The sequence below is a fragment of the Strongylocentrotus purpuratus genome, unplaced genomic scaffold (assembly GCF_000002235.5).
Source record: "Strongylocentrotus purpuratus isolate Spur 01 unplaced genomic scaffold, Spur_5.0 spur5_scaffold_21, whole genome shotgun sequence".
Lineage (NCBI taxonomy): Eukaryota > Metazoa > Echinodermata > Echinoidea > Camarodonta > Strongylocentrotidae > Strongylocentrotus > Strongylocentrotus purpuratus.
The window spans coordinates 36,398,700-36,424,201 of record NW_022145607.1 but is presented as its reverse complement, the minus strand read 5'-3'; the positions used below and the strand labels follow the sequence as shown (position 1 = coordinate 36,424,201).

At 37.4% G+C, this 25,502-nt stretch overlaps 2 protein-coding genes across 2 annotated transcripts; both read left to right on the top strand.

Annotated features, from left to right (window-relative positions):
• Window positions 1-6,593: 6,593 nt before the first annotated feature.
• On the top strand, window positions 6,594-12,564 carry LOC100893623 (monocarboxylate transporter 7). Its single transcript, XM_030994686.1, has 5 exons — window positions 6,594-6,685; window positions 7,070-7,279; window positions 9,151-9,291; window positions 10,066-11,193; window positions 11,839-12,564. The coding sequence occupies exons 2-5, from the start codon at window positions 7,072-7,074 to the stop codon at window positions 11,970-11,972; spliced, it is 1,611 nt and encodes a 536-aa protein (XP_030850546.1). The 5' UTR covers window positions 6,594-6,685; window positions 7,070-7,071; the 3' UTR covers window positions 11,973-12,564.
• A 4,713-nt stretch (window positions 12,565-17,277) lies between these two features.
• LOC115918921 (monocarboxylate transporter 7-like) lies at window positions 17,278-22,253 on the top strand. Its single transcript, XM_030994685.1, has 5 exons — window positions 17,278-17,388; window positions 17,773-17,982; window positions 19,296-19,436; window positions 20,198-21,325; window positions 21,962-22,253. The coding sequence occupies exons 2-5, from the start codon at window positions 17,775-17,777 to the stop codon at window positions 22,093-22,095; spliced, it is 1,611 nt and encodes a 536-aa protein (XP_030850545.1). The 5' UTR covers window positions 17,278-17,388; window positions 17,773-17,774; the 3' UTR covers window positions 22,096-22,253.
• The last annotated feature ends 3,249 nt before the right edge of the window (window positions 22,254-25,502 follow it).

The window sequence follows — 25,502 nt, the reverse complement described above, 5'->3', positions numbered from 1 at the left end:
AGTCGCAACTTTGGAAGGCTCCCCTTACCCTACAAGGCAAACTGAAAAATTCCATTTAAGAAATCCAAAAACCGCATTGGCTCTCAAATCCATAAGATACGCCAGCCCAGACATCTGGAACTCTCTGCCCATTGTAATAATAAACCTTAGGACATTGTATTATTTTAAGAAGGCAGTTAAAACTATGTTATTGTCTAAGTATTGATCCTGTCGTGTGTAATTGTACTGTATTCATGTTCGTGTGTACATTGACTATATATTCAACAATGATGTGTAATCGTCCATGACCTAGCATCGTTTAGCCATTCATGAATGAACCTGCATTCAATCAGCAGATGTATGAGAATAATATTGTATTATTACCAACGCTCCTTCTCTCCCCTTTCCTTTTCTTCTCTGAAAGTCACCCTTTTAAAATTTTATTTTTATTGTTGTATCTAAGTTGGGGGCTGCGGGCATGTCAAGCTACTTTGCTTATTTCTGTAGCCCTCCTGCATCTCATGTATGTTAATTATGCATTCAATATATTTGTTAAAATTCTTTTATTGTCTGTATGAAATTATATACACTTAAAATATTGTATATAACCATATTATGTTCATGAAAATGTATGATGAAAACAAATAGAAAATATGCAGAAAACCAATAAATCAAATCAAATCAAATCAAATGATTAAAATATTGAATTATGAACGGTGATATATTCTGAATAAATAAATAAAGTCTGTCAAATTGCCATAAACATTGGGTTCTTTTGATTAAGCCATTTTGCCTTATTCTGCCTTGTTTTTTTTGGTTTTGTAATATGTATTTTGTTTGTTTATGGATAATGAATAGCGAAGAATATTTGATGTAATACATGTATATTGTAATGTGAATGTAATAGTATAGTATAAATGACTGCTTTGAGAAACAACTATGTTTCGAAAATTAAAGCAGTCATTATACTTTTATATACCGAAAAGGGTCATAGAATACATGTGCGAATTACCAATCATGGTAATCAAGTTTGTTTACACTATCGAGATAGCAGACAGTGTGTGGGACTATGAACGGGCTGGATTTTTTGTGTTACTGAAATGTGCTCAGAATTCAAGTAATTCATCTATTAACTGACGATAACAAACAAGAAACAAGTCAAAGGTAAGGGCAAGAATAAGTGCTTATCAATATAACAGAAATTTTGCGTGAACTTAATACCATCAGGAAAGCTATCTAAATTTGTCAGAAATTAGCGACAAACACACCAAATTCAGCGCTGCAATGACGCAGAAAACGGCGTAGAATTCAACTTTTCATCCACCAAATGAATTCAAACACTTGCATTATAAAATCTTCAATACCTGTCTTACCGTTATCGAATGCAAAAAAATCACAATCTATATATAGACCTAGATCTACGGCTAATAATAAAACGTAGGGCCTACCCTCTTGGTGTTCTTGCTGTTTATATAGCGACCAATTCTTCGCGCACACACACACAATGTATGGTATCCGCGATCGCTTAAATCATTTTTTAAGCAAGACTGAACTATTCCCGGTAACTTGAATTTTACCCTCGAACTATTACATGGGCGTGGCATTTTTCGTTTATTTACGGGAATGGCTAAAACCATGACTGCAATTTCGACAAATCAGATTGATGGATTTCTTAAGTAAGGTATATACTATACAAATATTGACTTTTTATTAAGATGGTAGTGGAAATTATATACCTCTCTTTAGAAATCTTGCCATCTGAATGTTCGAAATTTCAGTCGTAATTTTAACAATTCTCCTATTAAGAGACGAACAATGCTAGTTCATGAGTGATATTCCCGCAAGATTCCGGGTACCAGGAAGATAGTTGCGATCCCCATTGGTTTACGTGTTAAAACTTAGTTTGTGCGCGGCGCGGCTATCATACAGTTTGTGTGCGATGGTCGCTACAGCACACAGACCGCCGATCTCGATCGATTGTAGGTCTACTTGTAATCTTCGATTTTTGTTAGTTTCTAAACATTATTTTACGTCCAAAGAAGGTTTTAAAAAAAATGGCTGCAAGTAATCAACACAGACCTCGATAGCGTAAACAAAGTTGATTACCATGATTGGTAAGTCGCACATGTATTCTATGACCTTTATTTTTTAGGTATGAAAGATAAATTGACTGCTTTGATATTCGGGGAATAGTTGTTTTATTGGCTCACGGGGATGCTGCATCTTGCTATCACCCCTCGGCACGCCTCGGGGTGATATCAGGATGCAACATCCCCTTAAGCCTATACTACTCCTCTCATAGCAGTCATTATATTTATATTATCACTCCCTCGGTGGTGTTCATACCGGCCCTTCTATCACCCCGAGGCGAAGTCGAGGGGTGATATATCTCTTACGTTCTCTCGTCCACAATTGGCAAAATAAATCATATCAATTAAGACTTTCAATAACGGTTTAATTAAATAATGGTTTATTATGCAATTTCAAAATACATGCATCGTAATTGTCATTGTACATGAAAAGCAGCAGAAGCTGGATTGTTCATGTTTACATGTTGACATAATAAAGTGATAACTCGCATTATCAAATATTGACACGTTAAAAAGATTGTTAAAAATACATTTAAAATTACATTACACATTAAGAATGACAAAAGGAAGTTTTATGCTTAAAAATGAATACATTGGATTTTAAGATTGGAAACAAATGAGCTGAAGACCAGTACTGTGTTTGAAATTTAACATGTAGTTAAAAAAGCATTTAATATTATGGTTAATTAGATTGATCAAATATGGTAAAGGGCTGTTTTTGAAGCAGTTGGTTTTGCATTTGAAATTATGATAATTATGTAGAAGCCTGACGTCATGATATTCTAATTTCTTTTTTGGGTGGGAGGTAGCCAGTTCTGGCATGCTGGATGAATGCTAAAGATTTTGCAAATTTTATACACAGTATTTCTTTCCTCAAATGTACTTAAATTGCATACTTGACATGCATGTGAATATGACATACAATTAGAGCCTAAAATAATTTTTCAAACCCTCCGTTGTATTCGTTCGAGACTTTTTTTTGTTGTTCAGATGTGAGACCACTATGAAACACATGGGGCGCAATATTCTAATACTGGTCGTATATAACCTGTGTAGATTATTACTAAATCATTTAAAGGTAAATTAAATTTTTCATATTTCCTCAACATAATATACATTTTTCTATTACATCTTTTCATTAACTCATCAATATACAAATTCCACTTCAGATCAGACTGGATGATCACTCCAAGAATTTTAGCACTATGCCTATTACACAATTCGGTATTGCTAATAAAGAGAATTTCTGGGTCTGGTGGGTTTTTCATGAAACTAACTTGGAGGGTAAAACACTTTGAAGGATTAAGTGACATATTATTCACAATAGACCAAGATTGCACAGAATTATGTACTGATTGTAATTGCGAGACATCTGTAGATTTCCGACATTGTACTAACGAGAGGTCGTCGACATATTTGAAATACGGTATAGGAAGTTGCTCACATAAATCGTTAACCATAATTCAAAAGAAAATTGGCCCAAGACGTGTACCTTGGGGAACACCAGCATGATTGAATTCAACATTTGATAAAACACCGTTATATTTTGAATTTTGTTAACGAGATTCTAAAAAACTGGCAATCCAATCTATTATCCTACGCCTTATATCCATATGAATCATTTTTCTAATCAGAATTTTATGATCTAAGCGATCAAAAGCTTTACTTATATCTATACAAATAACAGATTTTCTGTTTTCTGCATTTTTATATAGACTATGTAAAAGACCGAAAATATAATGTGTAGTACAAATAATTACCAAATCGGTGAGTGTCAATATGTTTATCAATATCTTCTAATAACCATTTTGCTAAAAAGGATTCGGCTTCTTTGGAAAAATATGAAGTTATTCCAATCGGGGTAGATTATTAATATAAGGAGGTTGAGATTTTGGAATCGGACATATTTCTGCAGTTTTCCATTGGGTTGGAACTTTTCCTTGTCTAAAAAATTGGTTTAGCTGGTTCCGCTGTAGTCCTTCGGCAGTATTCAAATCCAGGCATTTTTGAATGCGTTGCGTGTCACTTGGGCTCACCGGCGGGTGTCGTTTGACGTAACTCTTTCCACTTTTCTTCAACTTTTCCAGAAAGGCTTTGAACTGAAGATCTTGTTAGACACTTTAAACTCAGTACCTTTCACAATATCAACTTTGCGAGTGGTTTGGAGATGCCTTTGCAGGCCATACCGCATCGATTGCATCGTGTTCTTAAAGTTCAGCTATCCGGCCTTCTGGCGATCGAGCTCCTGCATTGAATCTTGAAAGAAGATTATCCAAATCCACGTCGCTCATGTTGTCGATGTCACCAATATTGCATGTTGAGCAGTAATCCTTAAAGATAGAGACCGGGTACTTGATTTGTCTCTCTGCTTCCTCTAGTAATTAACGGCTCCAAACCCTTCTCACTTAATAATTCCAATCTTGGAGTTGGAGCTCGATCAGTTGCTAAGTCACTCGCCATGTTGAATTCTTAAACGCTGCACGTACCGTGTGATTGGTTAACGTAGTCGTAACCTAGCGACTCAAGGAATTGAAAGCACTCTTAAAACCTGAACCAAATTTTTTGTGTGCAAAAGTCGCGGAGCGGTTAGCACTATGAATATGTCTGACAAAGAGAGCGGACAAAATATACAGTTCCTCAGGTAGACAAAGGAACATCCCTTCACTGCTATTATGTAAAAATGTGTAGAACAGGTGTCACATGCATATTCACCTTTTTACATAAAAGCAGTGAATGGATGTTCCATTGTATAATAATATCTCTTGTACTGTATATTTACATGTACATGTTTGTTGTGAGAGGTAAAGGAGTTTTGACCTGTGTGCTAAAGCACAGAAACAGGGCACGCGCGGTTGACGAATTTCCAGTCTGGTACAACAATGTTCCATTGATTTAAGGAGAAGACCACCACCCGGCTCCTGAGGTTTTATCGTCTTTTTTTCTTCCCTACCCAAAGTCCCTCTCAGTTCCCCAGACCGCGAAGCCCAGGTATCCGGTTAGTACCACGCAGGGGCGGCGATTTCTTTTTATGACCGGGGGTACAAAATGCGAGGGACGGGGGGGGGGGGGGGTAGGGAGCCACTAGTTGGGTCCAGGTTTGGGGGCATTTAATCACGGTCAGATGAGCAACCAGGGGTCCAGAGCCCCCGGAAGCTCAGGGAAAAACCATGCCATTTCAGCAACATTTGTTAATCCCTGGTATCGAGTTAGAAATAAACCAAGTTTTAATTTTATTAGGGGGCAACTACCCCCAAGCCCCCCTCCCCCCCATCATTACGCCAAGGCGAGGAAGCATAGTGAACGAGAGGAGGGAAGGTGACTACCACCCCCCTCACAGGTTTTTGAAGGTTTCGGTATTAACAAATCACATTCCTTAGCAAACAATAGTATAAAAAACAAGCAATATACCTTTTGCATACTTCACTTTTCTAGAATATTTACTTTCACTTTGAAAAATATTATGCGATGGAGCGTAGCTCCCGAGCGAGAAGATTTTTGCATATTTATTTGTCTAAACGCTGAACTCTTGGGCCCTCCAGAGCCTAAAAGTTTGTTGCAGTCTTTGGTCAATATTTGCTATACACTTACTTTTTTCTCATTTTTTCAATTTTCAGGGGGGGGGGGGCGATCCCCCTAAAAGAATTGAGGGGGATGTGTTCCCCCCCCCCGTCCACCCGGGATCGTAGGGGTTGAGTTGCATACAGTGAGACGATAATTATGGACAGATAAGCTAAAATGCTATCAGTAAATACAACATGGAGAGGAGAAAAAGAGGGGTTGAGAAGTAGTGATTAAAGCAAGAGGGAAGGTAATGGGACAGCAATGCAGGTATGTTTACATGCGGAGGTAGGAGATGGAAAGGTGGGGGCCAAGGCGACTCCAGCGTATCTACACGCTTACCTACTCGCATGGGAAAACTCAGAGTGGTAGGTGCAACCATATCGCTACGCCATTTTCCAACTTTTTCTTATCTCTTTCACGAACTGATTGTGCCAAGAATACGATTTAGTCTTGATAGATTTAGTTTACATCTTCTCAGGAGTGTATTGATCAACCTAAAATCATAGAGATTGATAAATGAAGCTCTCAAAATATGTAAAAATCATTCATGAATGAATCATATTGTCACTTTTCATGAAAAGCGGTAAGATAACAAAATATTCCAACTTGATGAGCAACAGCGTACGTCGTATATTTGTGCGATTTCAAACTACCACCACTCTCCTCCTTTGATTATACTGCAACTGTTATTTAAACGTGAATAAATATTTAGCTGAACTTTTGAAAAGTACTCTATACGGAATTAAAGAAAAAATAAGTATCTGGTATAACTATGCCAGCTTCGTTCAATTAAACTTGAGCATTCATCGCTTGAGTGCAGCTGGGACAGTAGACAAAACTGTAAAATAACTATAGCATTGTAATGTGTCACTCGGGCATGGAGCAGAGAAAGAAAGATTGGCTTTATGTCGTATCGGTATACTGTTGAACGTGCTTCCTTTCAACCACTCTGAGCGTGTAAAAGAATGAGAATGATAAACAGTGCTAGCCTTATTACCTGTCGTGATCTTCGATTCCCAAATCTACTGGTCTACATACAGACATACTGCATGAGAGTAAGTATGCCATAAATTGTGCTCTTAAAGACACCTGTATATCATTTAATGTTCTCACATGTTGCCTATTCGCCACCAAGTTGAAGCTCCCATGGGAAACAAATCAAAATATTGAGTTATGTAGATGTATTTAGTTTATCTATCAATGTAAAGCGGGACAAGAACAGCATGCTCGTTATCATACCCTTGTACTAATAGGACATTATGTTGATTGAATGATTGGTTGGGTAGTTGATTGGTTTGTTGGTCGATTGATTGGTTTGTTGCTTGATTGAATGAATGTTTGATTGAATGTGTGTATGCTTGGTTGATCGCTTGATTTATTTTTTTGACAGGTGAGACGAACTAACTATGTATTATCTTGTACGACTACTTTGCTTGCAGAAATGGAGTCATCAAGAGGACAAGAGATCTCCATTTTAAACTGGAAGTGGGGTTACGTCATCGTACTATGCAAATTCATGACAAACATGGCGGTTGGGATCACCAAGGCTTTCGGCGTTCTCCTCCCAGTGATGGTTGAAAGATTCAACAGAAATTACGCCACAGTAGGCTTCATCTGCAGTTTACCCGGTACAATCATGCTCTTTTCAGGTGAATCATTTGATTCTTTTTTTATATATTCTTTAAAGGACAATAGACTCTATTTTTTCCAATTAAATGTATCCGAATTTGTACACCCGGACACCCATGAATAATTACCCAGTTAAAGCCCCCATCACACCAAACCAGTTCTCACTACGTTCTGGAAAATGTTGCTAAACGGGCTCAAATTGTGTGCGAAGGGAGTGAACGTAGTATCAACTGTTTACGATCTGTTTTTAAAAGAACTTCATGGATGGGCTCGGACTTGCTAGGACGGTGAGGGTGTTTGTTTTGATAATTTCTTATGTATTGCATTGTTTTTTTAACTCATGTATTTTATTGTTTTTGTTGTTTTATTTCATTTCTAACTACAATTCAACTATTTTGACTCCCAAAACAACCACATTTGTTTTTATAAACATTCCTTTTCTTTGATTCATGTAATGCCAGATAAATGAATACAATTGCATTTTGTCAAAGAATAACAAGAATTTAGCCTCCTTTTTTTTTTATGTGAGAATTAACTAGGCGCTGTTCATTTATTCGATTTTTTTTAAATCTCTGATAATACGCAAAGTAGCGCTCGAAAAATTGGCGTCTTACTATAAAAATGTGGATGTCTTGGAACTCTTTTACACTGTCGCTCATAAAGTTGGAATATTTTTGTTTAACCCCAATTCATGGAAATATTTTAAAAATAATTTAGAAATAATAGATCTAGATAATAATATACATTCTCAGATTTTGACTTGACTTACTTGACTTATGCCGTCCACGCAGGCCTCGTGATGGCTTCTGTATGGTGATAGTATGCCGAGTTTTTCTATCCGCAGCCAGTCTTAATGCATCTGTCAGCCTTGGTATAGATCTTGCTTTGCAGTCCTCTGAGATGCAGTCAAGCCATCTTTTGGGTGGACGGCCTCTGGGTCGATTTCCTGTGACCTTTCCTTCCACTGCAATTTTGGGGTATCTTGTAGGTTTCATTCTTAGGACGTGGCCAAAATATTTGAGTCTTTTAGTGGAGACTTTGTCCATAACAATAACGGGGGCTAGGGTAGGGGACAGTTTCGATAATAAATGAAGAAGAACACAGAACATGCAATAAATTTTCAATAATTTATTGCATTTTACCCCGGCTCCCAACATAAATTTTTTTCTATGTGCCAATGCCTTGAGCCATAATGCATGGCCGTCCAGAGGATTTTTTATGTTGGGGACCGGGGTAAAATGCAATAAATTATTGAAAATTTATTGCATTTTCTGTTTTTTTTAAATTTATTGAAACTGCCCCCTACCCTAGCCCCTGCTGCGTTCAGTCATGGTTCAGTGACAAAGCAATGGCCTCGTAACTGTGAGGCCCCGGGATCAAAACCGTGTCGAAGTGCTATATTAGTGCCCTTTTGTGGGGCATTAATCTTCATTACTGTCATTTATGACTTAAAAGCGTAGGTCCCCTAGTTGATAAGCACAGTAGCATACACATGCTTTAGCAGTCACGCAAAACACACATTGTCAAATTATTATACAATAAAATCTGAGAATGTATACTATTATCTAGATCTATTTTTGTTTTAATTATTTTTTAAATAATTCCATAAATTGGGGTAAAACAAAATATTCCAACTATAATTATGAGCGACAGGACAGGAGACTCCTCTCGTGTCACTTTTACCGAAAATAGCAAAAAAATAAGAAAGTTATCAACTGGGAATATCCACAGGTGCCAGTGTATCCCCACTAGGAAGTTATGTATACATATGATTTTCCCCGTTTCACACCTTTTTCAACCCCCACCCCCCCCCCCCCCCCGCACACAAACACACACACACTCTAACCACAATGTGTCCTTAATTTATATAATTCAATCAATGTCCATGCAGGTCCTTTCGTTTCCTTGGTCCTCCAGAGAGTAGATCATCGAATCGTTGCCATGTTAGGAGGGGTAATAAGTGGGGGCTGTCTGGTAGCATCCGGTTTCATCTCCAACATCACCGGTCTTGGTTTCACCCTGGCGCTCACAGGTATGTCATATTAGGAGGGGTTATAAATGGGTGTGTCTGGTATCATGTGGCTTCATTTTAAACATATAACCGCCGTTGGTGTCACCCTGGCACTCACAGGTATGTCATAATAGGAGGGGGTAATAACTTGGGTGGGATGTGGTGTTATCTCGAACATTACCGGTCTCGGGCACTCACAAATACAATAGAATGGGTAATAAATGGGGTGTCATGTGTAGTATCATGTGGCTTTATCTTCAACATTGCCGGTATTTGTATCACCAATCATGGCACGCACATGTGTGTGATAGTTGGAAGGGGCAATATATTGGGTGTGTCTCCCTGACACGTACTCACAGGTATGTCACAATAGGAGGGGTAAATGGGGGGTGTTTGGTATCATGTGGTTTCATTTTAAACATATAACCGCTGTTAATGTCACCCTGAAACTTACCCTCGGGCCTTCTTTCTTTATAACTCAGGTATGGATTCATGTTTGTTCGAAAGGGAGCAAAATATGTCAGCGATAGAAGAAAACAAATGCATACAAACTTTATTTGCGGCAATCCTGCCGGCTCCATAAACACTTGGTTAATAAGAAAAAATATGAGAAAACTCTAGTTCTATATGAAGTTGAAAACGAGTTGTACTTGGCCGACAAAACCTTGTGCAGTGACAAATTATCCGTCTTTATTGTCTGTTGAAATAGTAGCGAGCAATGATATCTTTAGCATTAATCTGCTATATGTTTCACTTATGCTACTTTTTAACAACACTTTGTTATCTCATTGACAGGGATTGGCCGATGCTGTGCCTACTTACCGATTGCTCTCCTGATGAACCAGTATTTCAAAGAGAATTTTGTTCTAATGAACACCATAGCATCATATGGTTCAACAGTAGGCGTAATGTTCCTACCCGTTATCGCTGAGCGATCTTTAGAAGCGTACGGTTACTCTGGAGTTTTCATGATTCTTGGAGCGATTATGTTTCATAAGGTTGCAGGTGGAGCGGCCATTCGGAAACCAATCTTCAGCGTGAAAGATAACACCACTGGACAAAGTGGTAGTGAACAAGATCCGTCGGAGGTGATCCGTCATGAACCGTCGGAGGATGACGATGAGGAAGATGGTATAGAAGGAGGTGATCAAATGACAAAATTGAAAGATGAACTGAGAGATGATACGGACCAAGGCCAGGCACTGGCAGAAAGCCGTTTTCATACCAAGGAAAACCTTGAAAATACGGAGACACTAAATGCTGCAATCGTAATAAATGATACAAAAAGATACGAGGAGGATAAAGGGATTTTAATTGATGATAATAACGAGGAACACGTTTCTTTGCTCAACAGTGCATGCGATCATCCTGGTGAGGTGGGCGATCTTCCTGATGCGTCAAGATCTGGTCAAGATGATAGTGAGAAATATAATTTATGCTCATCATTTATATCTCGCTGCAAACTGTTTATGACCAAGGAAGCTCTGTTCCTAATGTCCCTCCCAGCGACTTACCTTCGTGCTTATTCGTTCGAAGCCTGGGTCTTGTACCTAGTGCCTCACTCAGAGCAGTTAGGCATTACCCCATCTCGAGCTGTCTTCTTGTCTTCAATTGGTGGAATCAGTGGGATTATTGGCAGAACCATTACTGTCATTCTCCTCGTTAAGAAAGTACACATGTTCAAAATCTATATCACCGTTGGTTTTATTACCAGCTTGTCATTTTTCTTTGATTTCGTCGGCGAATCATTCATCATTCGTTCAGTTTGGGCATTTCTTCAGGGCCTCTGCTTTTTTGTATTGGATACTGCAGACGCAACTTTTCTTAAACTGACGTTGGTAGATGAAAGCAACTTCAGTTTTGGCCTTGGACTGGTGATGTTAATACACGGCTGTGGTAATATCTCGGCGGGGTTACTCACAGGTAGACAAATATCTTGGCACTCCGGAATAATATTAAATTCAAGCTTTGTATATATTATCACAAACTTGATTAAGACTAGAGAATGCCACTTTTTTATACAACCTTTTTTTGTCAATTAAATTTTCAATTAATTTATCATCCAACAGTCAGACATAAACTGGCAAAACAATAGACGAATGAATATCGTTGATAAAGTACATGGCTTGTAAAACAGAAAGCCATGCAGTTCATTTTTACTTCATAGATGTTTCCTAGTAGCGATGGTTCAGTTGTTTTAAAATGTCTCTACTAGGCACATCAGGGTTTCCTCCTCCACGTTACTAGTGTGAGTTATATTAACATTCCACTCTGTTTTGAGATTTTTTTTTTGATTTTTTTTTTTTACAAAATCGAAATTGTAAGCCTGTCATTTTTTAGAGCAAATTTAACGTAATTTAAGTATTTCGTCTAGGATTTTCCACACTATGAAGGGTTTGAAATTAAAACAATGAAGCTATTTCAGTTTTACTCTAAAATATTTCTGATATTTTAAAATAGAATCTTTAAGCACTCAAAGATCTGGACAACTCATCGCCTATTTTTTTTGTGTGTTATCCAAGCTAGTAATTCTTTTTCTATTATTTTTTAATCTATTCTCCCATCCAGGAGCTTTGTTTGACGTCATCCAGTCGTACACCATCGTCTTCATGATGATTGGAATCCCTGTTTTGTTCTTTACCATCAACACTGTAGTCATATCGGTACTGTTAAACAGGAGAGTCAAGTCCAAATACGTTTAGCATTGATAAATTGAAAGGAAACCTCTCTTTATCCACGAGCTTGGTTTGACGTCATCCAATCATATACCATCTTGTTGTGTTAAATCACCATTACATTGAAGTCGTATCGGTACTGTTCAACAGAAGAGTGATCCTTTGTTGTTGTTTTTTGTTTTTTGGTTTCGTAGGCCTATCGCTAAAAGTTTGATTGTGTTTCGTTTTAAGAAGCTATGGTTAAAATCAACCGCTAGATAGAACAAATTACTCAATTTCGTTAAGGAATATGTTCCGCTTAGACTACGTATGGCGCCCGAATCCCTTAAAATTTCAAAAGATGTTTTTAAAAGAACCTTTTAGCAGAATTTTTGGTTAAACCTAACGCTACTTTGTAATTTTGTCGATCAGACTTATCAAATGAGCATGATTCAGGTTATTTAAACATAATATGGCTTAAAATTTCAGTAAATAAGATCGATTGATCGATCTGTATTGAAAAACAAGTGAGAGAAAATCTTGGAACTAGCGGGACTTGAACCTGCATCTACTACTTGCTGGGCAGCGACTCTACCACCAGACCATCACTGGTCCATGTCACAATCAGGATGAACTAGAAACAAATACCCAAGCTCTCCTGATTCATTCTGACTTATTAATAACTATTAGTCCGCCATAGGACAATAACTTTTATAAATGTAATGCTTCCTGAGAGAAACTTCAATTATTTAAACATATTTGTGGCTAACACCTAGTAAATAAGATCGACTGATCGATCTGTAATAATGGTTTATTATGCATTTTCAAAATACATGCATCGTAATTGTCATTTTACATGAAAAGCAGCAGAAGTTGGATTGTTCATGTTTACATGTTGACAAAATAAAGTGATAACTCGCATTTTTAGATATTGTTAAAAAGATTGTTTAAAGTACATTTAAAATTACATTACACATTAAGAATGACAAAAGGAAGTTTTATGCTTAAAAATGAATACATTGGATTTTAAGACTGGAGGCGACTGAGGTGAAGACCAGTACTGTGTTTGAAATGTAACATGTAGTTAAAAAAAAAAGCATTTAATAATGGTTAATTAGATTGATCAAATATGGTAAAGGGCTGTTTTTGAAGTGGTTGGTTTTGCATTTGAAATTTTGTTATGTAGAGGCCTGACGTAATGATATTCTAATTTCTTTTTTTGGGAGGTAGCCAGTTCTGGCATGCTGGATGAATTGCTAAAGATTATGCAAATCGTCTACACAGTACTAGTCTTCTTTCCTTAAGTGTACTTAAATTGCATACTTGACATACATTTGAATATGACATTAAAATCAGAGCCTAAAATAATTTTGCAAACCCTCCTTCGTATTCGTTCGAGACTGTTTTTTTTTTTGTTCAGATGTGAGACCCCTATGAAACACTGGGACGCAATATTCTAATACGGGTCGTATATAACCTGTGTAGATTATTACCAACTCATTTAAAGGTAAATTAAATTTCCTATATTTCCTCAACATATACATTTTTCTATTACATCTTTTCATTAACTCATCAATATACAAATTCCACTTCAGATCAGACTGGATGATCACTCCAAGAATTTTAGCACTATGCCTATTACACAACTCGGTATTGCTAATAAAGAGAATTTCTGGGTCTGGTGGGTTTTTCATGAAACTAACTTGGAGGGTAAAACACTTTGAAGGATTAAGTGACATATTACCAAGATTGCACAGAATTAAGTACTGATTGTAATTGCGAGACATATGTAGATTTCCGACATTGTACTAACGAGAGGTCGTCGACATATTTGAAATACGGTATAGGAAGTTGCTCACATAAATCGTTAACCATAATTCAAAAGAAAATTGGCCCAAGACGTGTACCTCGGAGAACACCAGCATGATTGAATTCAACATTTGATAAAACACCGTTATTTTTTTAATTTTGTTTACGAGATTCTAAAAAAACTGGCAATCCAATCTATTATCCTACGCCTTATATCCATATGAATCATTTTTCTAATAAGAATTTTATGATCTAAGCGATCAAAAGCTTTACTAATATCTATACAAATAACAGATTTTCTGTTTTCTGCATTTTTATATAGACTATGTAAAAGACCAACAATATAATGTGTAGTACAAATGATTACCTAATCGGTGAGTGTCAATATGTTTATCAATATCTTCTAATAACCATTTTGCTAAAAAGGATTCGGCTACTTTGGAAAAATATGAAGTTATTCCAATCGGGCGTAGATTATTAATATGAGGAGGTTGAGATTTTGGAATCGGACATATTTCTGCAGTTTTCCATTGGGTTGGAACTTTTCCTTGTCTAAAAAATTGGTTTAGCTGGTTCCGCTGTAACCCTTCGGCAGTATTCAAATCCAGGCATTCTTGAATGCGTTGCATGTCACTTGGGCTCACCGGCGGGTGTCGTTTGACGTAACTCTTTCCACTTTTCTTCAACTTTTCCAGAAAGGCTTTGAACTGAAGATCTTGTTAGACACTTTAAACTCAGTACCTTTCACAATATCAACTTTGCGAGTGGTTTGGAGATGCCTTTGCAGGCCATACCGCATCGATTGCATCGTGTTCTTACAGTTCAGCTATCCGGCCTATTGGCGATCGAGCTCCTGCATTGAATCTTGAAAGAAGATTATCCAAATCCACGTCGCTCATGTTGTCGATGTCACCAATATTGCATGTTGAGCAGTAATCCTTAAAGATAGAGACCGGGTACTTGATTTGTCTCTCTGCTTCCTCTAGTAATTAACTGCTCCAAACCCTCCTCACTTAATAATTCCAATCTTGGAGTTGGAGCTCGATCAGTTGCTAAGTCACTCGCCATGTTGAATTCTTAAACGCTGCACGTACCGTGTGATTGGTTAACGTAGTCGTAATAACCTAGCGACACAAGAAATTGAAAGCGCTCTTAAAACCTGAACCATTTTTTTTTTTTTTGCAAAAGTCGCGGAGCGGTTAGGCGATTATAACAGGGTTTGGGCGTCACATGGGTCAATTGATAGAACGCCCAAACCCTCTGACGCAATGATAGATCGAGATGCTCCTTGTCATGTGACATAGTTTTGACTAATCAGTGAATGACAATCTATGTACGAGGTATATAATAATATCTCTTGTACTGTATATTTACATGTACATATTTGTTGTGAGAAAGATTTTCATAATCATGATTTTCTCATCTAATTATTGACATTTTCCGAAAATTTCCGAAATTTGTACATAGCTAGGAAGGTAGTCCAAAGGTTTATCTTCCTAAAGAACTAAATGAAATTGTGTTATATGTTTGCGCATTTATTGGTTTAGGGCTAGAAGTTGTCATGTTAGCACCACTATTCACCCAAAGTACGGGCCGGCAAAGCAAAAGCCGCCGTGCTCGCTGGGCTGGGCTGTGTGTGGAAAGGGAGGACTTAGTGCTACTAGGGAGCTGTAAGGTTTTGGAGGGGGATTAAGGGGATTACGGTAGGGGAAACAATAGACGCGCGGTGCCACGGATGACTTCAAAGGGGCCTCTTGGACGGGATCTCCATTCATTACAGCTTCCTGGTATAATAACATCTCTTGTACTGTATATTTACATGTACATGTTTGTTGTGAGAGGTAAAGGAGTTTTGAACTGTGTGCTAAAGCACAGACACTGGGCACGCGCGGTTGACGAATTCCCAGTCTGGTACAACAATGTTCCATTGATTTAAGGAGAAGACCACCACCCGGCTCCTGAGGTTTTATCGTCTTTTTTTCTTCCCTACCCAAAGCCCCTCTCAGTTCCCCAGACCGCGAAGCCCAGGTATCCGGTTAGTACCACGCAGGGGCGGCGATTTCATTTTATGACCGGGGGTACGAAATGCGAGGGACGGGGGGGGGGGTGGGTAGGGAGCTCTAGTGGGGTCCAGGTTTGGGGGCATTTAATCACGGTCAGATGAGCAACCAGGGGTCCAGAGCCCCCGGAAGCTCAGGGAAAAACCATGCCATTTCCGCAACATTTGTAAATCACTGGTATCGAGTTAGAAATAAACCAAGTTTTAATTTTATTAGGGGGCAACTACCCCCCACCCCACCCCCCCCCCCATCATTACGCCAAGGCGAGGAAGCATAGTGAACGAGAGGGGGAAGGTGACTACCACCCCCCTCACAGGTTTTTTAAGGGTTCTTTATTAACAAATCACATTCCTTAGCAAACAATAGTATAAAAAACAAGCAATATACCTTTTGCATACTTCACTTTTCTAGAATATTTACTTTCACTTTGAAGAATATTATGCGATGGAGCGTAGCTCCCGAGCGAGAAGATTGTTGCATATTTATTTGTCTAAACGCTGCACTCTTGGGCCCTCCAGAGCCTAAAAGTTTGTTGCAGTCTTTGGTCAATATTTGCTATACACTTACTTTTTTCTCATTTTTTCAATTTTCAGGGGGGGGGCGATCCCCCTAAAAGAATTGAGGGGGATGTGTTCCCCCCCCCCCCCGTCCACCCGGGATCGTAGGGGTTGAGTTGCATACAGTGAGGCGATAATTATGGACAGATAAGCTAAAATGCTATCAGTAAATACAACATGGAGAGGAGAAAAAGAGGGGTATAGAAGTAGTGATTAAAGCAAGAGGGAAGGTAATGGGACAGCAATGCAGGTATGTTTACATGCGGAGGTAGGGGAGGGAAAGGTGGGAGCCAAGGCGACTCCAGCGCATCTACACGCTTACCTACTCGCATGGGAAAACTCAGAGTGGTAGGTGCAACCATATCGCTACGCCATTTTCCAACTTTTTCTTATCTCTTTCACGAACTGATTGTGCCGAGAATACGATTTAGTCTTGATAGATTTAGTTTACATCTTCTCAGGAGTGTATTGATCAACCTAAAATCATAGAGATTGATAAATGAAGCTCTCAAAATATGTAAAAATCATTCATGAATGAATCATATTGTCACTTTTCATGAAAAGCGGTAAGATAACAAAATATTCCAACTTAATGAGCAACAGCGTACGTCGATTATTTGTGCGATTTCAAACTACCACCACTCTCCTTCTTTGATTATACTGCAACTGTTATTTAAACGTGAATAAATATTTAGCTGAACTTTTGAAAAGTACTCTATATGGAATTAAAGAAAAAATAAGTATCTGGTATAACTATGCTAGCTTCGTTCAATTAAACTTGAGCATTCATCGCTTGAGTGCAACTGGAACAGTAGACAAAACTGTAAAATCACCATAGCATTGTAATGTTCCACTCAGGCATGGAGCAGAGAAAGAAAGATTGGCTTTATGTCGTATCGGTATACTGTTGAACGTGCTTCCTTTCAACCGCTCTGACCGTGTAAAAGAATGAGAATGATAAACAGTGCTGGCCTTATTACCTGTCGTGATCTTCGATTCCCAAATCTACTGGTCTACATACAGACATACTGCATGAGAGTAAGTATGCCATAAATTGTGCTCTTAAAGACACCTGTATATCAATTAATGTTCTCACATGTTGCCTATTAGCCCGCCAAGTTGAAGTTCCCATGGGAAACAAATCAAAATATTGAGTTATGTAGTTGTATTTAGTTCATCTATCAATGTAAAGCAGGACAAGAACAGCATGCTCGTTATCATACCCTTGTACTAATAGGACATTATGTTGATTGAATGATTGGTTGGGTAGTTGATTGGTTTGTTGGTCGATTGATTGGTTTGTTGATTGATTGATTGAATGTTTGATTGAATGTGTGTATGCTTGGTTGATCGCTTGATTTATTTTTTGACAGGTGAGACGAATTTACTATGTATTATCTTGTACGACTACTTTGCTTGCAGAAATGGAGTCATCAAGAGGACAAGAGATCTCCATTTTAAACTGGAAGTGGGGTTACGTCATCGTACTATGCAAATTCATGACAAACATGGCGGTTGGGATCACCAAGGCTTTCGGCGTTCTCCTCCCAGTGATGGTTGAAAGATTCAACAGAAATTACGCCACAGTAGGCTTCATTTGCAGTTTACCCGGTACAATCATGCTCTTTTCAGGTGAATCATTTGATTCTTTTTTTTATATATTCTTTAAAGGACAATAGACTCTGTTTTTTCCAATTAAATGTATCCGAATTTGTACACCCGGACACCCATGAATAATTACCCAGTTAAAGCCCCCATCACACCAAACCAGTTCTCACTACGTTCTGGAAAATGTTGCTAAACGGGCTCAAATTGTGTGCGAAGGGAGTGAACGTAGTATCAACTGTTTTTACGATCTACTTTTTTAAAGAACTTCATGGATGGGCTCGGACTTGCTAGGACAGTGAGGGTGTTTGTTTTGATAATTTGTTATGTATTGCATTGTTTTTTTTTTAGTCATGTATTTTATTGTTTTTGTTGTTTTATTTAATTTCTAACTACAATTCAACTATTTTGACTCCCAAAACAACCACATTTGTTTTTATAAACATTCTTTTTCTTTGATTTATGTAATGCCAGATAAATGAATACAATTACATTTTGTCAAAGAATAACAAGAATTTAGCCTCCGGTTTTTTTATGTGAGAATTAACTAGGCGCTGTTCATTTATTCGATTTTTTTTAAATCTCTGATAATACGCAAAGTAGCGCTCGAAAAATTGGCGTCTTACTATAAAAATGTGGATGTCTTTTTATGACTTAAGGGTGTAGGTCCCCTAGTTAATAAGCACAGTAGCATACACATGCTTTTGCAGTCACGCAAAACACACATTGTCAAATTATATACAATAAAATCTGAGAATGTATACTATTATCAAGATCTGTTTTTGTTTTAATTATTTTTTTAATAATTCCATAAATTGGAGTAAAACAAAATATTCCAACTATAATTATGAGCCCCTTTTATTTCCCCTTTTATTTCCCCTATTTTATAGTTCCTTTTGTAGTTACATATTAGATAATTTAATTACTCATTATTCCTAAGTTTCATTTGAGGTGTCCACACTTGTACAAGCATTGCTTTTTAGTGGACCCCTCTGTTTCCAACATGTATTTCTTAAATTTGTTTTAAATGCTTATAATTGATTTGTAATGTTTTGTTGGAAACATGAATAAATTTGAATTTGAATTTGAGCGACAGGACAGTAAACTCCTCTCGTGTCACTTTTACCGAAATTAGTAAAAAAATTAGAAAGTTATCAACTGGGAATATCCAAAGGTGCCAGTGTATCCCCACTAGGAAGTTATGTATACATATGATTTTCCCCGTTTCACACCTTTTTCAACCCCCACCCCCCCCCCGCACACAAACACACACACACACACACACACTCTCTAACCACAATGTGTCCTTAATTTATATAATTCAATCAATGTCCATGCAGGTCCTTTCGTTTCCTTGGTCCTCCAGAGAGTAGATCATCGAATCGTTGCCATGTTAGGAGGGGTAATAAGTGGGACCTTTCTGGTATCATGCGGTTTCATCTCCAACATTACCGGTCTTGGTTTCACCCTGGCGCTCACAGGTATGTCATATTAGGAGGGGTTATAAATGGGTGTGTCTGGTATCATGTGGCTTCATTTTAAACATATAACCGCCGTTGGTGTCGCCCTGGCACTCACAGGTATGTCATAATATGAGGGGGTAATAAATTGGGTGAGATGTGGTATTATATCGAACATTACCGGTCCCGGGCACTCACAAATACAATAGAAGGGGTAATAAATGGGGTGTCATGTGTAGTATCATGTGGCTTTATCTTCAACATTGCCGGTATTTGTATCACCAATCATGGCACTCACATGTGTGTGATAATTGGAAGGGGCAATACATTGGGTGTGTCTCCCTGGCACTCACAGGTATGTCACAATAGGAGGGGTAAATGGGGGGGGGGGTGTCTGGTATCATGTGGTTTCATTTTAAACATATAAAAGCTGTTAATGTCACCCTGAAACTTACCCTCGGGCCTTCTTTCTTTATAACTAAGGTATGGATTCATGTTTGTTCGAAAGGGAGCAAAATATATCAGCGATAGAAGAAAACAAATGCATACAAACTTTATTTGCGGCAATCCTGCCGGCTCCATAAACGCTGGGTTAATGAGAAAAAATATGAGAAAACTCTAGTTCTATATGAAGTTGAAAACGAGTTGTACTTGGCCGACAAAACCTTGTGCAGTGACAAATTATCCGTCTTTATTGTCTATTGAAATAGTAGCGAGCAATGATATCTTTAGCATTAATCTGCTATATGCTACTTTTTAACAACACTTTGTTATCTCGACAGGGATTGGCCGATGCTGTGCCTTCTTACCGATTGCTCTCCTGATGAACCAGTATTTCAAAGAGAATTTTGTTCTAATGAACACCATAGCATCATATGGTTCAACAGTAGGCGTAATGTTCCTACCCGTTATCGCTGAGCGATCTTTAGAAGCGTACGGTTACTCTGGAGTTTTCATGATTCTTGGAGCGATTATGTTTCATAAGGTTGCAGGTGGAGCGGCCATTCGGAAACCAATCTTCAGCGTGAATGATAACACCACTAGACAAAGTGGTAGTGAACAAGATCCGTCGGAGGTGATCCGTCATGAACCGTCGGAGGATGACGATGAGGAAGATGGTATAGAAGGAGGTGATCAAATGACAAAATTGAAAGATGAACTGAGAGATGATACGGACCAAGGCCCGGCACTGGCAGAAAGCCGTTTTCATACCAAGGAAAACCTTGAAAATACGGAGACACTAAATGCTGCAATCGTAATAAATGATACAAAAAGATACGAGGAGGATAAAGGGATTTTAATTGATGATGATAACGAGGAACACGTTTCTTTGCTCAACAGTGCATGCGATCATCCTGGTGAGGTGGGCGATCTTCCTGATGCTTCAAGATCTGGTCAAGATGATAGTGAGAAATATAATTTATGCTCATCATTTATATCTCGCTGCAAACTGTTTATGACCAAGGAAGCTCTGTTCCTAATGTGCCTCCCAGCGACTTACCTTCGTGCTTATTCGTTCGAAGCCTGGGTGTTGTACCTAGTGCCTCACGCAGAACAGATAGGCATCACCCCATCTCGAGCCGTCTTCTTGTCTTCAATTGGTGGAATCGGTGGGATTATAGGCAGAACCATTGCAGTCATTCTCCTCGTTAAGAAAGTACACATGTTCAAAATTTACATCATCGTAGGTTGTATTGCCAGCCTGTCGTTTTTCTTTGATTTCGTCGGCGAATCATTCATCATTCGTTCAGTTTGGGCATTTCTTCAGGGCCTCTGCTTTTTTGTATTGGATACTGCAGACGCAACTTTTCTTAAACTGACGTTGGTAGATGAAAGCAACTTCAGTTTTGGCCTTGGACTGGTGATGTTAATACACGGCTCTGGTAATATCTCGGCGGGGTTACTCACAGGTAGACAAATATCTTGGCACTCCGGAATAATATTAAATTCAAGCTTTGTATATATTATCACAAACTTGATTAAGACTAGACAATGCCACTTTTTTATACAACCTTTTTTTTGTCAATTCAATTTTCAATTAATTTATCATCCAACAGTCAGACATAAACTGGCAAAATAATAGACGAATGAATATCGTTAATAAAGTACAAGGCTTGTAAAAACAGAAAGCCATGCAGTTCATTTTTAATTCATAGATGTTTCCTAGTAGCGATGGTTCAGTTGTTTTAAAATGTCTCTACTACGCACATCAGGGTTTCCTCCTCCACGTTACTAGTGTGAGTTATATTAACATTCCACTCTGTGTTTTTTTTAAACTTTTTTTTTTACAAAATCGAAATTGTAAGCCTGTCATTTTTTTAGAGCAAATTTAGTGATAAGTATTTCGTCTAGGATTTTCCACACTATGAGGGGTTTGAAATTAAAACAATGAAGGTATTTCAGTTTTACTCTAAAATATTTCTGATATTTTCAAATAGAACCCTTAAACACTCAAAGATCTGGACAACTCATCGCCTATTATTTTGTGTTATCCAATTAGCTAGCAATTCTTTTTCTATTATTTCTTGATCTATTCTCTCATGCAGGAGCTTTGTTTGACGTCATCCAGTCTTATACCATCGTCTTCATGATGATTGGAATACCTGTTTTGTTCTTCACCATCAACGTTGTAGTCATATCGGTACTGTTAAACAGGAGAGTCAAGTCCAAACACGTTTAGCATCGCTCCGGGCATGATAAGTTGAAAGGAAACCTCTGTCCATCCAGGAGCTTGGTTTGACATTTTACACCATCTTCTCTGTGATCACTGGTATACTTGTTGTGTTAAATCACCATTACATTGAAGTCATACCCTTTTTTTGTTCTTAAAAAAAAAAATAGTAAGCCTATCGCTGAAAGTTTGATTGTGTTTCGTTATAAGAAGCTATGGTTAAAATCAAAGGCTAGATAGAAAAAAATACTCGATTTCATTCAGGGATATGTTCCGCTTAGACTATACGTACGGCGCACGAATCCCTTAAAACTTCAAAAGTTTTTTTAAAAAAACCGTCCCAGCAGATTGAATTTTCGGTCAAACCAAACGCTACTTTGTAATTTTGTCGATCACACTTATCAAATGAACGTGATTCAGGTTGTTTAATTGTTGATGTTTTTATGTGACCGTATAAAGCACTAGAATCAAGCCAGCATAATCTTGCTTTGACAACAGATATACCACAAGGGGCTAGATAGCATGAGTTAAACCAGATTGAACATACACTTTAAAGTGATTTATCATGAATCATTTGTTTAAGCAGACATGCATTGTATGATTCAAGTGAATCAGATTTAGTATCTTTAACGTGTGGAGTACCACAAGGGTCAACCCTCGGCCTTTGTTATTTCTGATATATGTAAATAATATTTATTATTCATCAAATGCACTACAGTGTATTGTATTTGCTGATGACACCAATGCATTTTGTTGCAATTCAGATTTTCAGATCCTTTTACGAAATATTAACGCTGAATTACCAAAATTAGCAAAATGGTTTAGAAGTAATAAAGTGTCTCTTAATTTAAAGAAAACAAACTATATATACTTTCAGAACAGAAAAAATAACGATATTCCTGGCATTGAAATTACTTTGGATGGTGAATTATTGGAAAAAAAGGATAGCACAAAATTCCTTGGTGTTTTAATCAATGAAAATATGAGATGGAATTATCATGTGTAATACATTTCTAATACTATTTCACGTAATATTAGTATTATCTGTAACTTGAAATATTATGTCCCTTCGAATATCTTGTTTATTTTATATAATTCATTAATACTGCCTTATATTTCATATTGCAACATTATATGGGCAAATTCGAAAAGCCACGTTGACGTCATTTTACTGTTACAAAAGAAAGCAATGCGTATATGTACTGATTCTTCCTATCGCGACCACACCAATACCTTGTTTTCAAAACTAAAAAGAATCTGAAAGCTGATGATATAAATATTCTACAAAATAGCACTTTTCATGTTTCGTTTACAAAATGGTCTACTACCTTCATACTTTCCCCCATTGTTAAATTTGAAGAAAAAAAACATCCACTCTTACCCTACAAGGCAAACTGAAAAATTCCATTTAAGAAATCCAAAAACCGCATTGGCTCTCAAATCCATAAGACACGCCAGCCCAGACATCTGGAACTCTCTGCCCATTGTAATAATAAACCTTAGGACATTGTATTATTTTAAAAAGGCAGTTAAAACTATGTTATTGTCTAAGTATTGATCCTGTCGTGTGTAATTGTACTGTATTCTTGTTCGTGTGTACATTGACTATATATTCAACAATGATGTGTAATCGTCCATGACCTAGCATCGTTTAGCCATTCATGAATGAACCTGCATTCAATCAGCAGATGTATGAGAATAATATTGTATTATTACCAACGCTCCTTCTCTCCCCTTTCCTTTTCTTCTCTGAAAGTCACCCTTTTAAAATTTTATTTTTATTGTTGTATCTAAGTTGGGGGCTGCGGGCACGTCAAGCTATACTTTGCTTATTTCTGTAGCCCTCCTGCATCTCATGTATGTTAATTATGCATTCAATATATTTGTTAAAATTCGTTTATTGTCTGTATGAAATTATATACACTTAAAATATTGTATCTAATGATGTTCATGAAAATGTATGATGAAAAAAATAGAAAATATGCAGAAAACCAATAAATCAAATCAAATCAAATCAAATGATTAAAATATTGAATTATCAACGGTGATATATTCTGAATAAATAAATAAAGTCTGTCAAATTGCCAAAAACATTGGGTTCTTTTGATTAAGCCATTTTGCCTTATTCTGCCTTGTTTTTTTTGGTTTTGTAATATGTATTTTGTTTGTTTATGGATAATGAATAGCGAAGAATATTTGATGTAATACATGTATATTGTAATGTGAATGTAATAGTATAGTATAAATGACTGCTTCGATAAACAACTATGTTTCGAAAATTAAAGCAGTCATTAATACTTTTATATACCGAAAAGGGTCATAGAATACATGTGCGAATTACCAATCATGGTAATCAAGTTTGTTTACACTATCGAGATAGCAGACAGTGTGTGGGACTATGAACGGGCTGGATTTGTTGTGTTACTGAAATGTGCTCAGAATTCAAGTAATTCATCTATTAAATGACGATAACAAACAAGAAACAAGTCAAAGGTAAGGACAAGAATAAGTGCTTATCAATATAACAGAAATTTTGCGTGAACTTAATACCATCAGGAAAGCTATCTAAATTTGTCAGAAATTAGCGACAAACACACCAAATTCAGCGCTGCAATGACGCACAAAACGGCGTAGAATTCAACTTTTCATCCACCAAATGAATTCAAACACTTGCATTATAAAATCTTCAATACCTATATTACCGTTATCGAATGCAAAAAAATCACAATCTATATATAGACCTAGATCTACGGCTAATAATAAAACGTAGGGCCTACCCTCTTGGTGTTCTTGCTGTTTAGCGACCAATTCTTCGCACACACACACACAATGTATGGTATCCGCGATCGCTTAAATCATTTTTTAAGCAAGACTGAACTATTCCCGGTAACTTGAATTTTACCCTCGAACTATTACATGGGCGTGGCATTTTTCGTTTATTTACGGGAATGGCTAAAACCATGACTGCAATTTCGACAAATCAGATTGATGGATTTCTTAAGAAAGGTATATAATATACAAACATTGACTGTTCATTAAGATGGTAGTGGAAATTATATACCTCTCTTTAGAAATCTTGCCATCTGAATGTTCGAAATTTCAGTCGTAATTTTAGCCATTCTCCTATTAAGAGACGAACAATGCTAGTTCATGAGTGATATTCCCGCAAGATTCCGGGTACCAGGAAGATAGTTGCGATCCCCATTGGTTTACGTGTTAAAACTTAGTTTGTGCGCGGCGCGGCTATCATACAGTTTGTGTGCAATGGTCGCTACAGCACACAGACCGCCGATCTCGATCGATTGTAGGTCTACTTGTAATCTTCGATTTTTGTTAGTTTCTAAACATTATTTTACGTCCAAAGAAGGTTAAAAAAAATGGCTGCAAGTAAACAACACAGACCTCGATAGCGTAAA